This window comes from Octopus sinensis, linkage group LG7, assembly GCF_006345805.1.
Source record: "Octopus sinensis linkage group LG7, ASM634580v1, whole genome shotgun sequence".
NCBI lineage: Eukaryota > Metazoa > Mollusca > Cephalopoda > Octopoda > Octopodidae > Octopus > Octopus sinensis.
The window spans coordinates 1,893,967-1,914,608 of record NC_043003.1 but is presented as its reverse complement, the minus strand read 5'-3'; the positions used below and the strand labels follow the sequence as shown (position 1 = coordinate 1,914,608).

Sequence of the window (20,642 nt, the reverse complement as noted above, 5' to 3'; positions counted from 1 at the left end):
GTTTTTTTAAATAAGTAAAAACTAAATTTGAGGTAAAAATTGAAAACATGAGAGTATTTTTCTAAAAAAAAAGAAAAAAAAAAGGGAAGAATTTTTTTTTTCTCTTTTTGGAAAATCCAAAAGTATGGCCCTATTTCTTCCAGGTGTACTTCTTTTTAGCAGCAGCGAAAAGGTCTTGAAGTGGCTGTTTACTTTCACTTGGTGTTTCTGGAATCTTGAGAGTTCGCTTGACTTTGGGAAATTTCAACACAATGTTCTGAAGAAGACCATAAAGGCTGGAACATGTCCAATACCAACACATACACTAAAAAGAATGAAAATAAAAATTATTTAATAAAATTTGAAAAAATTCATAACAACATGAATTATAAGACATTTAGGCATTGCCATTGTGGCACCAACAATTTGCCATCGCCTTTTTGGTGCCACTGACTCAACACTGACTTATTTAACACCAGACATTTTAATGTTTCCCCTATTGAGGGTGGTGAGATGACAGAATCGTTAGCATCATCATCCGCTTTCCATGCTAGCATGGGTTGGACTGTTTGACTAAGGAGTGGCGAGCCAGGCTCCAATCTGATCTGGCAAGGTTTCTACAGCTGGATGCCTTTCCTAACACCAACCACTCTGAGAGTGTAGTGGGTGCTTTTTATGTGCCACCGGCATGAGGGACCACTCAGGCAGTACTGGCATCAACCATGCTGAATTAGTGTCTTTTACGTGCCACCAGCACACTGGGCAAAATGGTTTGTGGTATTTTGTCCATCATTACTTTCCGAGTTCAAATTCCACCAAGGTTGACTTTGCCTTTCTCCCTTTTCGGGGTCAATAAAATAAGTATCAACTGAACACTGGGGTCAATGTAATAGACTTACTCCCTCCCCCCCAAACATGCTGGCCTTGTGCAAAAATTTGAAACCAACATTTCTCTCTCTCCTTCCTCCCCTCTCTCTCTTTCTATCTGTATGTGCATATTTCTGTACATGCAGCAACACATTGCAGGTGCAGAGAGCAAGGCAAGGCAAGTAGGCATCTTGATAATCCACTGCATCTGTCTCCATCCCAGGTTGTCTTTCTCCTGGTTTTTGCCCACGGACGAGAGTGATGAGGTGGATGGCATGCACCTCTTTCTTCAGTTTAACTAAAGTCGCCAGTCACCCGTGCAGGTCATCCGTCATCCTTCACCCACGATGACTTGATGGTCCACATTATTCCAACATGAAGAGGCAATACAATAATCCCTCACCATATCACGGTTCACCTTTTGCGGTTATCATTTAAGCTTACATCAATTCCACCGTGGTGTTGTTTTGTATTTATAATAAAATAAATATATACAAATAAAAATAATTAAAAATAAGGTATAGGCACAGGAGGGGCTGTGTGGTAAGTAGCTTGCTTACCAATCACATGGTTCCGAGTTCAGTCCCACTGTGTGGCACCTTGGGCAAGTGTCTTAAGGTGAAAATTATAAAATTATAAATAAGGGCAAAAAGAAAAAATTTTCTTTGCCAATATGCTGAAAAATAGACACTAAATCCTCTAACCACATAATGTAATATTACAAATGAAAATATTTTATGTGGTTAGACGATTTAGGCTGACCAAAACCTTGTGAGTGGATTTGATAGACGGAAACTGAAAGAAGACTGTCGCATATATGTGTGTTTCTGTGTTTGTCCCCCCAACATCCGATGCTGATGTATTTACGTCCCTGTAACTTAGCGGTTTGGCTAAAGAGACCAATAGAATAAGTACTAGGCTTACAAAGAATAAGTCCTGGGCTCGATTTGCTCGACTAAAGACAGTGCTCCAGCATGGCCACAGTCACAATGACTGAAACAAGAGGAAAAAAGAAAGAATAAAAGAATACAGAACTGTTTCTACTTCACGGATTTTCACCCATCTCGGGTGGGAGGGGCGGGGTTGGAACGCAACACCTGCGAAAGTCGAGGGATTACTGTATATTATTTATTTATTCCAAAAATAAAGCACAAATCCATGAAAACCAGGCAGAATATGTTTTTGCCAAAATTTGTCATACTGCTGCCAAATACTGTGTAAGGGCAGCTAACAATGGCGATTGTGATATTCTGAGCTGCCCCATGGGTTCGAGAGTACAGGGAGTTATCTCCCTTCGTGGACATTGTTGACAGCCGCACACGACAGGATTTGTGGTGGGAAATAAATGGTGGCCTCTTGGAATGCAGGGGGGAGGGGGAGAGACTCTGCCAAGAGGTTTTCCACCGTATGGCAAAACTTGAACATTGATACATGATGTTCATTGTGGTATCCCTTCATCTACAGATGTTATTACCTGAATAGCAGTCTGGTAGGTCGTTACTCTTTGATAGGAATCTGCTCCTACAAGCTAAGAAGACGTTCCACTGACAGGAAGCATAAAGTTTGCTCAGCAGTTTATTTTTCTAAGCTATTATAGGAGGTAATTTTGGTGCCAAAGGCCTGAGGTGGAAGGAAAGATAGGTCCGCCAGTAGATCATTGATGGTGATGGTTAAATACTAGACAGTCAGTCCAGTGGGGAGTGTAAAGCTATTGAGAGGAAGTCCTCAAAATGGTGCACATTCTTTCCTGAGGTCCCCTACCACCTACTTATCAGTCGATCCAGTAGATGGGGCCTCTCATCAGTGAAGGAAGAAAGGCTGTGTGCTGCAAAGCCATCAAGAGGAAGGCCACAGAAATGGGTTGCATTCTCTCCTGATTAACCCTGAAATCTACTGGCGTTTGGTCTGCAGAGCTTTTAATTGATGGCACTTGCACGGGCCTTTTGCAAGTCTGCAGAAGGTTACATTAACAAGTAATTTATAGAAGGTTAATGAGTGATGGTTTGTCAAAGGAAATACTTACACTTGGGACGGAAGCTCCAATTGGTATCATTACAATACTGAGACACCGAATGAGGTTTGTTACTACTTTTGAAAATTTACTTGTGTTCTTCATTTGTAATGCATACATCTGTAACAGAAAATGAGTTTATCACACATAACAGGAGGACAGCATTTTAGGGTACATTTACTCCTATACTGGAGCACCATGTTAATAATACTTCCAATCTTTTAGCATTCAGGTCATTTTGTCAAGTGCTTATTTATCCACAATGTTTTGAATTAGGCATGCATTATCTCAGGGCTTTGAGATTTCTATGAACGACATTGAAGGTATGCATGAGAGGCCAGATCCGGTCAGTTTCCGCATGAAACCCGTAGAATATTTGGGCAGGAGATTGATGGTTTTAAATGCTAAATGGGTAAGTATTTGAGAGAATGGAGTTTGGTGCAGTTCAGGACCTTACCAGTTTTCAGTCAAACTGTCCAACCCATACCAGCATGGAAAAAGGACATTAAATGATGATGATGATGATGCTGTATTGACATTAATTCTTTCCCTTTCATATGCATAAAGAAAAATATGATCACATACATAGAGAGAGTGATGGGGGAGAGGGGGAGGAGAGAAGAGAAAGAGAGATACATTAAAACATCTGATGTCGATTAGATCAGCACCAAACAAGCAATGCCAAACTGGTGGTGCCAAAACGGCTGCACCAAAATGTCTCCTACCCAACAAATCAATGATTTTTAGATTTTGAAAAACTTTTGCCAAAGCAATGTTATTATGCTTCACAGACATAAGAGGCATCAGGTGTGGTGTGCAAGAGAGACGACTGCACTGGTATGGTCATGTGATGTGTATGGACAAGGACAGTTGTGTAAAGAAGTGCCGATCTCTAACTGTGAAAGGAACTTGTGTTAGAGGTAGATCCAGGAAGACAAGGGACGAGGTGGTGAAGCATGGCCTTCGAACTTTGAACCTCACAGAGACAATGATTTGTGACCGAAACCTTTGGCGATGTGCTCTGCTTAAGAGGACCCATCAAGCCAAGGGCACCCGTGCTGGTGGCATGTCAACAAAAATTAAAATCAACCTTTGAACGTTGGGCCTCATGGAGGCAAAGTGGCTGAGTTCCTTTCGAGTGTTGGGCCTCACGGAGGCAATGACTGAGTCCTTTGGCATTATGTCATGCTTGAGAAGAAGACCCATTGAACCAAGAAAAATCACAGTCATGGTAGATACCGGTGTCATACATATGGTACCCGTGCCAGTGGCACATAAAAGTACCCATTACACTCTCAGAGTGGCTGACATTAGGAAGGGCATCCAGCTGTAGAAAACCATGCCAAATCAGACTGGAGTCTGGTGCAGTCTTCTAGCGTGCCAGCCCAGTCAAACTGTCCAACCCATGCCAGCATGGACAATGGATCATGATGATGGATCATGATGATGATCTGAGAAAAACCAGCAGAGTTGTCTACCTATGGACTCCACACAGGACCAACCCCTTATTCTAAGTCTTCCTCTTAGATTGTGCTGTTAAGCATCTCCCTGGGGCTGGTAGAGCTTTCTCCTTAGCTAGCACAGTAAATAATCTGCCTCGTCAGGGTACAGAATCTTGTCCACACCCTCATGACACCCCTAAATGACTCATGTTGTCCCCATTTAACTTTATGAACTCGTCTGCATACAAATCACACCACATCATTGCTAAAGATAGAACCATGGAAACAAGTTGACAATTTCATCTCAATCAGCAGCACAAATAAAAGCTACCACATCTCTTAAAACCCTTCAGCATTTCAACCAAGTCATACCCGACCAAAACATTCCACTTGTTTAACGCTCAAACAGGCCACATCTGGTCTCTTAAACCTACCTTAGAATGTCATACTGAAAGTAAACCAGTACATCATTGAAATCTCAAAGCTATGGGATAATGCAGGATTAATTCAAAACAATGTGAATAAATAAGGATTAGCATTTGGCAGAGTAATCTGAATGCTGAAAGGGTTAACAATCCATCTTGGAAGCAAAACGGTTAGACTTTAAGTTCCAAATAATTCCAGTGGAACATTTATGAAGATGTCAAATTAAAGATACATTATTTTCTCAAGACAGAAATCGTAAGCATTCATCCATCCAGTTTGGGCAACTTATCTGGACCAATGTTAACCTTTCCATACCAGATGTCCCCCAACTGAGCAAGAGTCACAAATGTCTGGCCTGGATTTTTTGTCACCCTGGACTTTCCTTTGCTGAACTGTCTCATCTGTACAGATCACAACACTGAAATCCAGGAAAGCCATGAGATAAGGCATTATTTCTATTGAAACAAGGGGAATAAATAAGCCTTACATTTGGCAGAGGAGTAATCTGAATGCTAAAGGGTTAATCTATCACATTCTCTCTCAAAATATCACACAATCTTTTTCAAACTACAGTAACCCCTCGGCTATCACGGGTGTTACGTTCCAAAAACCCCCGCGATAGATGAAAATCCACGAGGTAGAAACAGTACTGTACTGTATATTTTTTTTTAATCATTTTTATAATTTGTATATATTTATTTTATAATAAATGCAAAACAACACCATGAAGGAATTGACCTAAGATTAAATAAGCCACGACAGGTGAACTGCGATATGGCAAGGAGTTACTGTATTACACACACACACACTCTCTCTCCCTCTCATTCACTCACTCTCCAAAACTCTCTCTCTCTCTTTCTATCACATTTTCTCTCTCAAGCTTTCATACACTTCATTCAACAAATGCTAAGTCTTACAACCTCTAATCCCCTGCAGGAATGATGAAAGACAGGCAATGGTACTCACACAAACATATACTAATTTCACATGGTAATTACCAAGGGACCAAGGAGTTTAATGGAATCTTTTTGGGGGGCTTTTTTTATCTTTTATCTGTTTCAGTCATTAGAATGTGGCCATACTGGAGCACCACCTTGAAGAGTTTTTTTTGTTGAATGAATCAACCCGAGTACTTATTTTTTTAAAGCCCAATACTTATCCAATTGGATCTCTTTTGCTGAACTGCTAAGTTACGGGGATGTAAACACACAAACATTGGTTGTCAGTATTCCTGATGGTGTATTCCGTCAGGAATAGTGTCTAACCATACACCTTCTTGTTGACTTATTCAATTATATACATATATATATATATATGTATATATGTATGTATATATCTATCTATATATATATATGTTTATATATGTATATAAATGTGTGTATATATATGTGTGTGTGTGTGTGTGTGTGTGTATATATATATATATTATATATATATATGACAGGCTTCTTTCAGTTTCTACCTACCATATCCACTGACAAAGCTTTGGGTCGGCCCACGGCTATAGTAGAAGACATTTACTCAAAGTGCCACACTGTGGGATTGAACCTAGAACCACGTGGTTGGGAAGCAAGCTTCTTACAACACAGCCATGCTTGCCCCTATTATTATTATTATTATTATTATTAAATATTGGATACGCTTTGTACTTGTTGATGTCTTTGAGTTTCTGATTCATTTCACTTGTTAATCTCTCCGTATATCGTTAGTGAATTTAATCACATCATGACAAGATTTCATATTAAAACAAAATTAATGAACTTACTTCAATAATGGAAAGGTTAATGAGTCCAAGTGCTACGGGAAGGATCCATGTGCTGTCTGGTAGCAACATGTTGGAGACCCATAGCAGGCCTTCAGTCTCCAGCTCAGGGTGGAAGAGATGGTTCTCTGAAATGACGAAAATAGATTCATGAGCGTAAGAGAAATAAGTTGTAATTACTTTTTCAAACGATGATGACGAGATGTTGCTGCAACCACAGTCAAGTAGTGGTGCTGGTGGTAGTGGTGGTGGCGGTGGTGGTGGTGGTAGTGGTGGTGCTGGTGCTGGTGGTGCTGGTAGTGGTGGTAGTGGTGGTGCTGGTGGTGTAGGGAATTGTGGCTTTGGTGGTGGTGGTGGTGGTGGTGGTGGTGGTGGTAGCAGTGTTGGAGACAGCAACAGTACCATCATCATTTAAGGTCTAGTTTTCCTTGCTTGCAGGAGGCAAATTCCCTTTGTGGCACCAAACTCCACCCGTTTCCAAGCAAAGTAATATTTTCCCCAAAAGGCAGAGAAGACTGCAAAGGAGCAACATCACTTGTATGACGACAATCCTTATTGACAGCCACCATGAGATGTCCAGACACACAGACACACACATACAATGGGCTTCTTTCAGTTTCCACCTACCAAATCCATTCACAAGGCTTTGGTTAACCCAGGGCTATAGAAGAAGACACTTGGGACTGAACCCAAAACCGTGTGGTTGGGAAGCAAAATTCACACACACACACACACACTGGTCTTCTTTCAGTTTCCATCAACCAAATTCACTCACAAGGCTACAGCAGAGGACACTTGCACAAGGTACCACACAGTTAGACTGAACCCGGGACCAAAGGGTTGGGAAGCAAGGTTCTTAACCACACACCTACCAAATAGCTGAATGTAACCCTAACCCTACAATTATTACTGTGACCAGTGGACAGTCAAAACCAAACTGGGAAATGTATAATTAATTAGTCAGAATATGGCCAGACTAATTACCAGATTGATTCCAACAGAACCAAATATTACCATTTTAAGGTGTGGAACAGGAGCCATTGAATATCTGAAGAAGACTTGCTATGTTGGGTACGTGGCTTACAGGCTACTCCCAAATATTTAATTCACTAACTGTTTCTGATTATGTGTGTGTGTGTGTCTTGATATACATACATATATATATATATATATATATAGTGAGAACAACAAACAGATGTATTAGTTTAACGCTCGGGAAGTGAGAAAGTCTTTTATGTTTCAAGCCTACGTTCTTTGACAGAAAGGAACACAGAAATAAACAGGGAGAGAAAATAGAAAAGTTTTAGTGGCTAGCGATCCATCATGGTGAATGCCAGACAGATGGGGCACACAGGAGAGCTAGGAAGAAGGGGAGATAATAAAGTAGTGGTGATCCCAAAACGTAGGTACGTGTATGTGAGTGTGGAAGGGGGCTGGTGACCTTGACATGTATGTGTAGGTGTGTGGATGATGGTGTAGATGCTGGGAAGTGGTCAGTGCGGGGTGGTGTGATGTGTGGTGTGGTGGTGATGCATGGATGTATATATACAAAGATACATATGTAGATGTGTGTGTGAGTGTGTGTATATATATATATATATATATAATATAAAAAATATATAAATATATGCATGTATACATACATATATGTCCATACCTACATATATATGTATATATACATGCATATATGGGTACAGGACATCAAAAAAAACGTTGAACAAAATGAGAAATGAAAACATAAAAACAAAAACATAGAAACAAACTTTTTTTCGAACAACGATATATATATATATATATATATATATATATATATATATATATATATATATGATATATATGGCAGCAAAAGGGATTTGAACCCATGCCTCTGAAGAGACTGATGCCTAAAACCAGCACATTAGATCACCCAGCAACGCTGTAACCTGTACTTTAACATATATAAGGAACCCTCATGTATAAAGAACCCCTTAATTTGGGGAGCTTAAAATTTGGAAAAAAAGGTTTTGTAAGGGATTATAATACTATCAATGTATAAGAAACGCCCATATTGATTTAACCTAATTTTTGCCAAAAAAGCATTCCTTATACACATTAAAATATGGTATATGTATGTATACGTATGTATCTCTCTTTTACTTGTTTCAGTCATTTGACTGCGGCCATGCTGGAGCACCGCCTTTAGTCGAGCAAATCAACCCCGGGACTTATTCTTTGTAAGCCCAGTACTTATTCTATCGGTCTCTTTTGCCAAACCGCTAAGTGATGGGGACGTAAACACACCAGCATTGGTTGTCAAGCAATGTTGGGGGGGGGGACGACAAACACAGACACACAAACATATAAACACATATACATATATGGCCACAGTCAAATGACTGAAACAAGTGACAGAATATAAACGTGGGTTGTAAATGCTCACAGTCTGCAGAGCGACTGGAATAACAGGTACAATGAGGTGGCGTTTGTAATTAGCATTCTACAATAAAGAGAATTTCATAACAGAAAAGATTACAGGTCACTGCAGGTAAGGAATGAGTTAATAAATGGGAGAAACATTTAGGTTAAGAGAGCAGAAATGAGGCAATTCACAGTGAAGCTAAATGAAATATTGTTATTGAGACATTAGGAGAGCTGGGTGTAGCCATATATTATCATCATTATCATCATCACCATCATCATTGTTTAACGTCCCTTTTCCATGCTAGCATGGGTTAGGTGGTTTGACAGGAACTGGCATGGCTGGAGAGCTGCACCAGGCTCCAATTGTCTGATCTGGCAGTGTTTCTACAGCTGGATGCCCTTCCTAACACCAACCACTCCGAGAGTGTAGTGGGTGCTTTTTACGTGCCACTGGCACAGGTGCCAGGGGAGGCTGGCAACAGCCACGATCAGTTGGTGGTTTTTACGTGCCACCGACAAAATCTGTTTTCCATGCTGGCATGGGTTTGCTGGTTTCATAGGAGCTGGCATGGCTGGAGAGCTGCACCAGGCTCCAATTGTCTGTTCTGGCTGGGTGCCCTTCCTAATGCCAACCACTTTACAGAGTGGCACTGGGTTCTTTTTTACCTGGCACCAACAGCAATGCTTTTTACATAGGACCAGCAGGTGTGCATTTTACCTGTTACCTGCAGGGGTGCATTTTACCTGTTACCTGCAGGGGTGCATTTTACCTGTTACCTGCAGGGGTGCATTTTACCTGTTACCTGCAGGGGTGCATTTTACCTGTTACCTGCAGGTGTGCATTTTACCTGTTACCTGCAGGGGTGCATTTTACCTGTTACCTGCAGGGGTGCATTTTACCTGTTACCTGCAGGTGTGCATTTTACCTGTTACCTGCAGGGGTGCATTTTACCTGTTACCTGCAGGGGTGCATTTTACCTGTTACCTGCAGGGGTCCGTTTTACCTGTTACCTGCAGGGGTGCATTTTACCTGTTACCTGCAGGGGTGCATTTTACCTGTTACCTGCAGGGGTGCATTTTACCTGTTACCTGCAGGGGTGCATTTTACCTGTTACCTGCAGGTGTGCATTTTACCTGTTACCTGCAGGTGTGCATTTTACCTGTTACCTGCAGGGGTGCATTTTACTGTTACCTGCAGGGGTGCATTTTACTGTACTGTTACCTGCAGGTGTTGCATTTTACCTGTTACCTGCAGGGGTGCATTTACCTGTTACCTGCAGGTGTGCATTTAACTGTTACCTGAAGGGGTCCGTTTTACCTGTACCTGCAGGGGTGCATTTTACCTGTTACCTGCAGGTGTGCATTTTACCTGTTACCTGCAGGTGGCGGCTGCAGGTGGCATTTTACCTGTTACCTGCAGGTGTGCAGTTTACTGTTTACCTCAGGTTTACCCACCTCCATGCCTTTAACCATTGCCATTTTACCTCCTTTGCATTTACCTGCAGGGGTGCATATTATACCTGTTACCTGCAGGGGTGCATTTTACCTGTTACCTGCAGGGGTGCATTTTACCTGTTACCTGCAGGGGTGCATTTTACCTGTTACCTGCAGGGGTGCATTTTACCTGTTACCTGCAGGGGTGCATTTTACCTGTTACCTGCAGGGGTGCATTTTAACCTGTTACCTGCTGATTTTACCTGTTACCTGCAGGGGTGCGTTTTACCTGTTACCTGCAGGGGTGCATTTTACCTGTTACCTGCAGGTGTGCATTTTACCTGTTACCTGCAGGTGTGCATTTTACCTGTTACCTGCAGGTGTGCATTTTACCTGTTACCTGCAGGGGTGCATTTTACCTGTTACCTGCAGGTGTGCATTTTACCTGTTACCTGCAGGGGTGCATTTTACCTGTTACCTGCAGGTGTGCATTTTACCTGTTACCTGCAGGTGTGCATTTTACCTGTTACCTGCAGGGGTCCGTTTTACCTGTTACCTGCAGGGGTGCGTTTTACCTGTTACCTGCAGGTGTGCATTTTACCTGTTACCTGCAGGGGTGCATTTTACCTGTTACCTGCAGGTGTGCATTTTACCTGTTACCTGCAGGTGTGCATTTTACCTGTTACCTGCAGGGGTGCGTTTTACCTGTTACCTGCAGGGGTCCGTTTTACCTGTTACCTGCAGGGGTGCATTTTACCTGTTACCTGCAGGTGTGCATTTTACCTGTTACCTGCAGGTGTGCATTTTACCTGTTACCTGCAGGTGTGCATTTTACCTGTTACCTGCAGGGGTGCATTTTACCTGTTACCTGCAGGGGTGCGTTTTACCTGTTACCTGCAGGGGTGCATTTTACCTGTTACCTGCAGGGGTGCATTTTACCTGTTACCTGCAGGGGTGCATTTTACCTGTTACCTGCAGGGGTGCATTTTACCTGTTACCTGCAGGGGTGCATTTTACCTGTTACCTGCAGGGGTGCGTTTTACCTGTTACCTGCAGGGGTGCGTTTTACCTGTTACCTGCAGGGGTGCATTTTACCTGTTACCTGCAGGGGTGCGTTTTACCTGTTACCTGCAGGGGTGCGTTTTACCTGTTACCTGCAGGGGTGCATTTTACCTGTTACCTGCAGGGGTGCGTTTTACATGTCACCTGCCCAGATTTTTTTTATGTGGAAGATAAAACAATGATGAAACGATGTTACAATTCAATAAAGAAAACGGAAACTAAGAAGCTTACCTTGATTGAGGCCAGGTGTGAAATCACTCATGTAGCGCAGAGCAAATGATAAGGAAAACCACATGGGTATCTGGATCCATACAAGTAAAGTGGCCTTCAGTGGGTGACAGTTGTCCCTGATATACAAATCACGAATCAATTTTTTAAGCTGAAATTAAAAATGCACACCTGTAACGAAGTTTACACAGACCGAAGATAAATTTTTTAAAGAAATATAATTAAACCAGAACTTTTCGTTCCAAGCTTCATAAAAGAATGGTCGTTAAGCATCCCTGCATCATACTCATTAGTCTGTCAAAAGCAATGCTTATTTACATTGTTTTGAATTAATCCTACATTTACCTGGTAGCTTTGAGATTTTGATGAGGCAATTGTTAATTTTTAGAATGACATTGTAGGGTAGGTGTGAGAGACCAGATGTGGCCAGTTTGAACATAAAGCATGTAGGGTACTTTACCCAGATATGGTCACTTTAAATGCTAATGGGTTAAATCTTAAAATATTTAATTGTCTCCATTATTGATACAAAGTAAGTATTTGCACCTTTCTTTCTTTATTGCCCTGGTTTTAATATTTTGACATTTGCACAGGACCGAAAGTGGGACAATGTAGGGAGCATCGAAGGAGTAGACAGAGGCCTTTGAGATGTGGATCTCTCACAGATTGGCCAGAATAGTCCGGAAACACGAGGTAACCAATGCTGCAGTGCTAGAAATGTTGGAAGTCCAAAGACACCTGCCGTTAAGAATCAAGTCCACAAGACTATCATATTTTCGACATAGAATGCACCATGAGTCATTCTCCAAGACTAACCTGACAAGAAATGTGAAGGGGAAGAGAACCAAGGGGCCAGCAAAGACATTTGTGGACAAAAGACAATAAAGAATGGCCTGAAAACAAGGACCTGGCTGATTGTATACATGGCAACACAAAGGGAACTGGAGGGCACATGGATGATGATGATGGGGATGCTCCACCTATATATTACACTGATCCAGGATAATAAAGTAAGCTCAGTTTTGAACTGCGTTAAGCTTAGCATGGATTAGTCTGTGATTAAACAGATTGACGATCGGTGAAGGATTCTGCTTCTGGCACAAAACGGCGCTTCTGCAACCACTTACATTGCTCAGCTACCCAAAATGCTCTGATTACCACTGTCTTGCAAGGTACTTGGTGACCCTGCCAGTGCGGGTGCCACGTGAAAAGCATCCAGTCCACACTATAAAGTGGTTGGCATTTGGAAGGGCATCCAGCTGTAAAAACCCTGCCAAAACTGACACAGAAGCCTAGAGTAGTTTTCCTACTTGGCCAGCTCATGCATGGAAGATGGACATTAAACGATGATGATGATGAAATATTTTCCACTTTTATATTTTCATTATTAATTGATTGTTTGTTATTAAATTTTACTCTAAATATTATTCCAGCCATGAAACAGTATCATTATGTGTTCAAAAAATGTTTGGTGTTATTTGGGTGAGTTACGGGGGCAACCTGGGGTCTCAGAATGAAACCCTATTTTTCCCTTATTCATTTATCAGTGACTTGTTTAACACCGTTTTTTTTACTCTTTTTTTTTTCAGCCACCCTCCAACCCCATAATAAGCAAGAATAGATGTATCATATCTTAAATATAAAAACAGAACTACATATGCATCCATTACTATCAACGGTTACGTTTATGTCAGCAAAGATTAAACAAATCATAACACACAAAAAAACCCCATCTAAAAGCCTTCAACAACTCAGTGGCCCACAATCATCATTATTATTGAACATCTGCTTTCCATGCAGATATGGGTTGGATAGTTTGACAGGAACTGGTGTGAGGACTGAGCCAGGCTCCCATGTCAACTTTGACATGGTTTCTACAGCTGGGAACCCTTCCTAATGCCAACCACTTTACAGAGTGTACTGGGGGCTTTTCACACAGCACCTGCACCAATGAGGTCACCAAGTAACCCATGAGTTCCCTCGACTGAGCAGGTGGGGAGGGGGTGCGGGTGTTTCTGTGACAGGTGATGAGAGGTTAGAGTAGGACAGAGGGACAGGAATGGGTGTCTTTGAAACAGCTTTAGAAAGGGTCTAATCCCCACCAGAAAACACCTCAGTGGCCCACTTATGAGCAGCATCCCACCCACCTACATGCTGCCAACCCCAGTATTAATCCTTCAGCACTTTAACCAGCCATATCTGGCCAAAATATTTCCTCTGTTTTTATGTTCAAACTGACCAGAGCTGGCCTCTTACACCGACCCTACAATCATCATCGTTTAACGTCTGTTTTCCATGCTGGCATGGGTTGGATGGTTCAACTGGGGTCTGGGAAGCCAAGTGGCTGCACCAGGCCCCAATCTGATCTGGCAGTGTTTCTACAGCTAGATGCCCTTCCTAACGCCAACCACTCTGAGAGTGTAGTGGGTGCTTTTTATGTGCCAGAGGGGGCTGGCATCAACCAAGATCGGATGGTGCTTTTTACGTGCCACCAGCACAGAAGCCAGTCAAAGCGGCACTGGCATCGACCAGGTTCAGATGGTGCAATTTTTATGTGCTACCGGTACGGGGGTCACAACTACAATTTCCATTTGATTTTGATTTTGATATTGATGTTGATGTACTTGACTCAATAGGCCTCCTCAAGCACAGCATGTCACCCAACGATCCAAGGTACTTTTGAGTGGGCTGGGGCTGGTTATGCGACACTGGTGTAGGTTGTTAGAAATAAATAATCACATGATTAAAATCTTGCAGCCAAGTGATAAAGCAGGATTAATTCAAAACAATGTGAATTAATAAATGTTACGATTGACAGAATAATTTGAGTGTAAAGAAAACGTTAAACATCTTCAACTTACCGAATGATTATACTTAATCCGAGCATGGTTCATTTCCCATCCAAATTGCCGTACAGCTTTAGCAGTTTCGATTTTGAGGCGATGCGACAGTCTCCGTATCTCAGGTTGAAGCAACTCGACTTTTGCAATAATGTATAATGAATAAACAGCCAAAGGAAAAGTTATAAAGGACCTCAACAGACAGGTGCCAACAAGTATACTGGCCCACCAGGGGCAGCCAGTCAGGGTGTGAATATAAGTGAGAAATTCATATGAATATTTTATTGGTAAAAAGTCTGGAGAGAAAAACCTATAATAAGATTCCATAGAAAATGTCCTCTCATGATTATAAAGAGGGAAGAATGAATGTTTTTTGGATAAGATACTTGTGTTTTGGTATGGTTTAAACTTCCTGAGGCCATTGTTTTCAACAAAATTTGTAGTTTTTGGTTGGCAAAGAGTAGAATATTTGTAGATATTAGATTGAGCAGAATGTAGAGAATCCCATTTGCATTTGGTCAAGTTGGATCCCGAAGAATAAGGGTGGAACTTTTGGCAGCTGTAGGATGTCTGGGAGAGAGAAAAATATTAAATGGAACATCAAAGAATGTTAGAAAGCAATCAAAGAAAACATTGAATCTGAGCATTTTAAAATTATATTTCTTAATTACTTTAAGAATTAAAAGATAAATTAGTATAATCAAAAGCCATTCCACCCATGACCATTATGTCTATTTTTTTCTCCAGACATCATCTAATTAATGCAGTCTTAGATATAATTTAGATACATTAAAGACAAGGGTTATTTAGCTGCTATTTTTAGCAGGTTCAATGACTACAAAGTGACTCACATATCAGCTTGAGAAAGACAAATGCCATAATTTGGGGGGTTACAAAAATATTTTAAAGTTTGTACATAAATTTTCATCATCATTGTTTAATGTCCATTTTCCATGCTGGCATGGGTTGGACAAATTTTCTCCCTGATAATGGCAAGAGGAAAAATAGAAGTGTAACTACAGTAAAAGTCCATGGCATAATGGATAGTGTATGAAGTCCATGTTAAATGTTTGACCACATTTTGAGTCAGAAATCTGAGATTGCCTTAAATACCTTATAATACGATGCACAACACACACTGCTTTGTGAATAGCAAATTTATTCTAAATCAGAGGTTTTTGTCTCGCAAGCTACTTGGCGACCCCAAAGGTGCTGGTGCCACATAAAAAGCACTGGTGCTGGAGCCATGTAGAAAGCACCCAGTACACTCTATAAAGGGGTTGGCATTAGAAACTATACCAAAACACACAATTAGAGCCTATTGCAGCTCCCTGGCTTGCCAGCTCCTGTGAAATTGTCCAATCCATGCCAGCATGAGAAAAGGACATTAGATGACAACGACGATGATGATGATGATGTTGAATTTGAACAACGCATTGCAACCAACCCTGACAGCAAAGTGTTCTGGAAGTATCTACACTCAAAGCAGAGACCTCACTCTCCAGTTGGTCCCCTTCGCAATCCCCACACAGGGCAGATTACTGGCAATCCCAAAGAATGTGCAGAAATCATTGCTGGATGCTATGCCGGCATCTTTACTGTCGAAGACCAAAATGTTCCATCTTCATCACCACTGACACCGGACTCTATATCTACTATGCAATTTACACCAGCAATGCTACAACGCCACCTTAAGAATAAACACAACTATGCCTCTCCTGGTCTCGATGGTGTTACGTACCTACTTCTCAAACGCGGTGAGTACTTTCTTCTAAGCCAACTTTCTGGAACCCCTATCTTGCCCAGGATATTAATCGTCTGGAAGCCATTCAGCCACGTGCAACTAAGAGAATACCCTCTATCAGGCATTTGCCATATTTTGAACACCTTACTTCCCTGGGCATGGATACATTGAAACTCTGACGTCTGGCAGACACCCATAAAATTATCAACCATCGTACAAACAATAACTCTGAGCACCTTTTCAAACTCCACCCGTCTAACACCCGTGGACATCTTTACAAAGTCAGAAAACAGCACAGCTCCCATGACTTTCAGAAACATTTTTTCTCACTAAGAGTTGCTGAAGCATGGAACAAACTGCCGGCATCAGTTGTTAGTTGTCGGAGCACTGCATCCTTCAAAACTTCCATGCTTCCTGAGATTCGCCAACACTACACCTGATTTTCTCCCCTCCATACACACGCAAGCATCTATCTGACTCATACACTGTTCGCTTTCCAGACATTTGTACAATACTGCATGTACTTTATATGCACTTTCTGACAAGTTGTGGTGCACCTGAGCACTGTATACAATAATTTCATTATTATTATTATCATTATGATGATATATAATAAAGAAAAACTAAAAGCTTTATTACAAGATTATGTCTTTTTTTAATAAATGTGCATGTCTTGGGGGAAAACTTCACCACCTAATATCATGTTTTTTTGTTTTCTTCCTTTCTGGTGGGAAACATGCAAATAATAGATGGAGTTTTACAGTGTTGTTCAATAAAATGGTTTAATGTTATTGAAGCATACACATTTGAATCCTTGATAATAAAAGAGCTGCAAGCTATGTAAAGCTTTCCGAAAGCTACCATCGTTCAGCTGGCAGACAAGCACAGGTTGGTAAAATGAAATTTTAAGGCAGAATTAATAAACTGATACATGGCTTATGGCTGACTAATGCCCTGGAAATGGATTTGGTAATAGACAAAAACTGTATGTAAGTTCTGGGGTCAATTACTCGACTAAGGGCAGTGCTCCAGCATGGCCGCAGTCAAGTGACTGAAACAAATAAAAGAATGGTGGAAAATAGATTTCCTACCATGTCTCAATGATGAGAAAGTCATAAAAATTAAGAATTTCTTTAAAAAAAACCCTCATTTCTGTATTATGAACATTCGTGTCCCAAGGTTAGGCAAATTTCATAGATTTAGGCAATTTAGGCCTTAACGTTGGGCAAATTAAGATATGAATATTCATAATACAGAAATGAAGTTTTTTTTAACAGAAATTCTGAATTCTTATGACTTTCTCATCCTTATTCTTATAAGACATGTTATGAAATCAATTTTCCACCATGTGTATCTTTTTTAAAAAATTTATGGGCGGGGGCACAAAAGGAAATCCTTCTGAGATTGTGGCAAGGCTGGCCCTTTGAAATAAAAGTACTACTCATTTTTGCCAGCTGAGTGGAGTGAAGCAACGAGAAAGGAAGTGTCTTGCTCAATGACACAACACGCTGCAAGGAATGGAACTCGCAACCGTACGGTTGTGAGTCAAATACCCTGGGTACTAAGCTACACGATGTTCAATTAATTCTGCTAATTTACCGCCTGAAGATTGTCTTCCATGAGAAGAAAATAGAGATGTTTCAAGACAGTCGAATGTTAAGGAAATCTAAGCCTTTACGGTTTGTCATTTTCAAAACATATAAACACCTTGTGGTTTAGCCCCGGTCAAGCCGGACAGTACAGATTCGTAGGAGTGGCTGTGTGGTAAGTAGCTTGCTTACCAACCACATGGTTCCAGGTTCAGTCCCACTGCGTGGCACCTTGGGCAAGTGCTTTCTACTATAGCCTCGGGCCAACCAAAGCCTTGTGAGTGGATTTGGTAGACGGAAACTGAAAGAAGCCCGCCGTATATATGTGTGTGTGTGTGTGTTTGTGTATCTGTGCTTGTCCCCTCACCATCGCTTGACAACTGATGTTGGTGTGTTTACGTCCCCATAACTTAGTGGTTCGGCAAAAGAGACCGATAGAATAAGTACTAGGCTTACAAAGAATAAGTCCTGGGGTCGATTTACTCGACTAAAAAGAAGGCAGTGCTCCAGCATGGCCACGGTCAAATGACTGAAACGAGTAAAGAGTAAATGGGTTCTAGCCGTGACCATCAAGGTGAGTTTACTAGTATGAATTCATTACCCAATTAATTGATGACCATGAAACCAGCCAGAACAAGTTCAATCTTTCAGCCATGGAGAAATAAAAACATTCGTTTCCTGTTATTTTACATTCTGCAACCAGGTTCAAATGGTTGATGCATTTTACACTAAAATTTCACACATAATCCAATGTTTTTCTCTTTTATAAGACAGCAGGGTGTGATTTGAGGGCGATTTGGCTGTTATTTCTAACAGCTTCACCGACAACAAAGAAGTTCCTTACTTGACCCAGAAATAAACGACAGTTCCCAGCTGCCAGAATCCTTCCCATTTACTGGCGATGCTGCACACTTAATAGTGCAGGTCACCTTATAAATAGAACAGGGGAGGCAGCCTTTATAAAGTCTGCTAGAAATAGCTGTCAAACCGCCCTAATATCACACTGTGCAGTCTTAGAATAGGAAAGGGCATATTTGATGATGGTGTAATGCTAAACAGACTTGACTGGAAGGGAAAAAAGGAGAAAAAACCCCCGAAATAGTTATTGTTGGAACATTTTTGAAGATAAATTTGTCCGATTTGGGACTGACTCAGGTGCTGATCAAAAACTCGCTGATTCTTTTTTTAAAGCTTTGAAGTTTTTATTTCAACCTCTCAAAGCAGGTTTTTCTGTGTGAAAATACAAAATAACAATAATGAAATAAAAATACAATTCCATCGAAGCATCTTTAAAAGTTAGTCCGGCGCCTTTTAAAAGCACGTGTCTTTATGCATTTAGCACTGAGAGGAAACTTGCAAAATTCTTTATTGATTTCAAGAAGTAGTTATACATCATCAGGTAATATGAAACTAGAGTTATTATGAAACACCAGCATTTAAATGAAATACAAATGAATTATGTAAGATAAGATATATCTCTGTATAAATGATTCGCCTGTCCGACCTCTGACGAGGTTACTGTTCTGGGTTGGGTCTGTCTGAAATAAATTAATGGAAAGCGGAGAAAGGCTTCTCTTTTTTCAATAGCTACATACCTTCCCATAATGTCGTATCAAATTAAATCGAGTGAACGATTGATAACAAGTTCGATTGTTAATAATCACTCGCAGAGACGAAATCATAGCAAAACGGTCTTCATGAGAAACTGGTTCCTTCTAAAATAATAACTAAACGGCGAACGGAAAAGGGAAAAGTTGTGAATTTCAAGGGAAATATATCTTTCTGAAAGTAAAACTTTACTAAATAAAAACATGAATCTAACACACACACAACACACGCACGCACGCACACATACATACACGCACTCAATACACATGGATACAACATACAGACAGACAGACATACATTCATGCACAGACACATACATACATACATGCATGCATACATACATACATGCATGCATACATACATACATGCATGCATACATACATACATACATGCATACATACATACATAACATACATACATACATTCACATACATACATACATGCATACATACATACATACATACATACATTCACATACATACATACATACACACACACACACATACATACATACATACATACATTCACATACATACATACATACATACATACATACATACATACATTCACATACATACATACATACATACATACATACATACACACACACATACATACATACATACATACAACATACATACATACATACATACATACATACATACATACATACATACATACATTCACATACATACATACGTACATACATACATGCATGCATACATACATACATACATACATACATACATACATACATACATTCACATACATACATACATACATACATACATACATACATACATACATTCACATACATACATACATACATACATACATACATACATACATACATACATACATACATACATACATACATTCACATACATACATACATACATACATACAACATACATTCACATACATACATACATACATACATACATACATACATACATACATACATACATTCACATACATACATACATACATACATACATACATACATACATTCACATACATACATACATACATACATACATACATACATACATACATACATACATACATTCACATACATACATACATACATTCACATACATACATACATACATACATACATACATACATACCAATCCTGAGAAACTAGGCTTCTCAAAACCAGAAAGGAGAAAGCTAATTTGAAGACTGCAGATCCAATCCATCACTGGAACTGTAAAAGTCTGTAAAACTTTACAAAAGTATATCATTTA

At 40.4% G+C, this 20,642-nt stretch overlaps 1 protein-coding gene across 1 annotated transcript; it reads right to left on the bottom strand.

The window, feature by feature from the left end:
- Positions 1-91: 91 nt before the first annotated feature.
- Positions 92-19,536, bottom strand: LOC115214167 (cytochrome c oxidase assembly protein COX18, mitochondrial). Its single transcript, XM_029783251.2, has 6 exons — positions 19,380-19,536; positions 14,473-15,021; positions 11,615-11,762; positions 6,491-6,615; positions 2,870-2,977; positions 92-304 (listed from the first exon to the last, which is right to left on the bottom strand). The coding sequence occupies exons 1-6, from the start codon at positions 19,464-19,466 to the stop codon at positions 131-133; spliced, it is 1,191 nt and encodes a 396-aa protein (XP_029639111.1). The 5' UTR covers positions 19,467-19,536; the 3' UTR covers positions 92-130.
- Between the last annotated feature and the right edge of the window lie 1,106 nt (positions 19,537-20,642).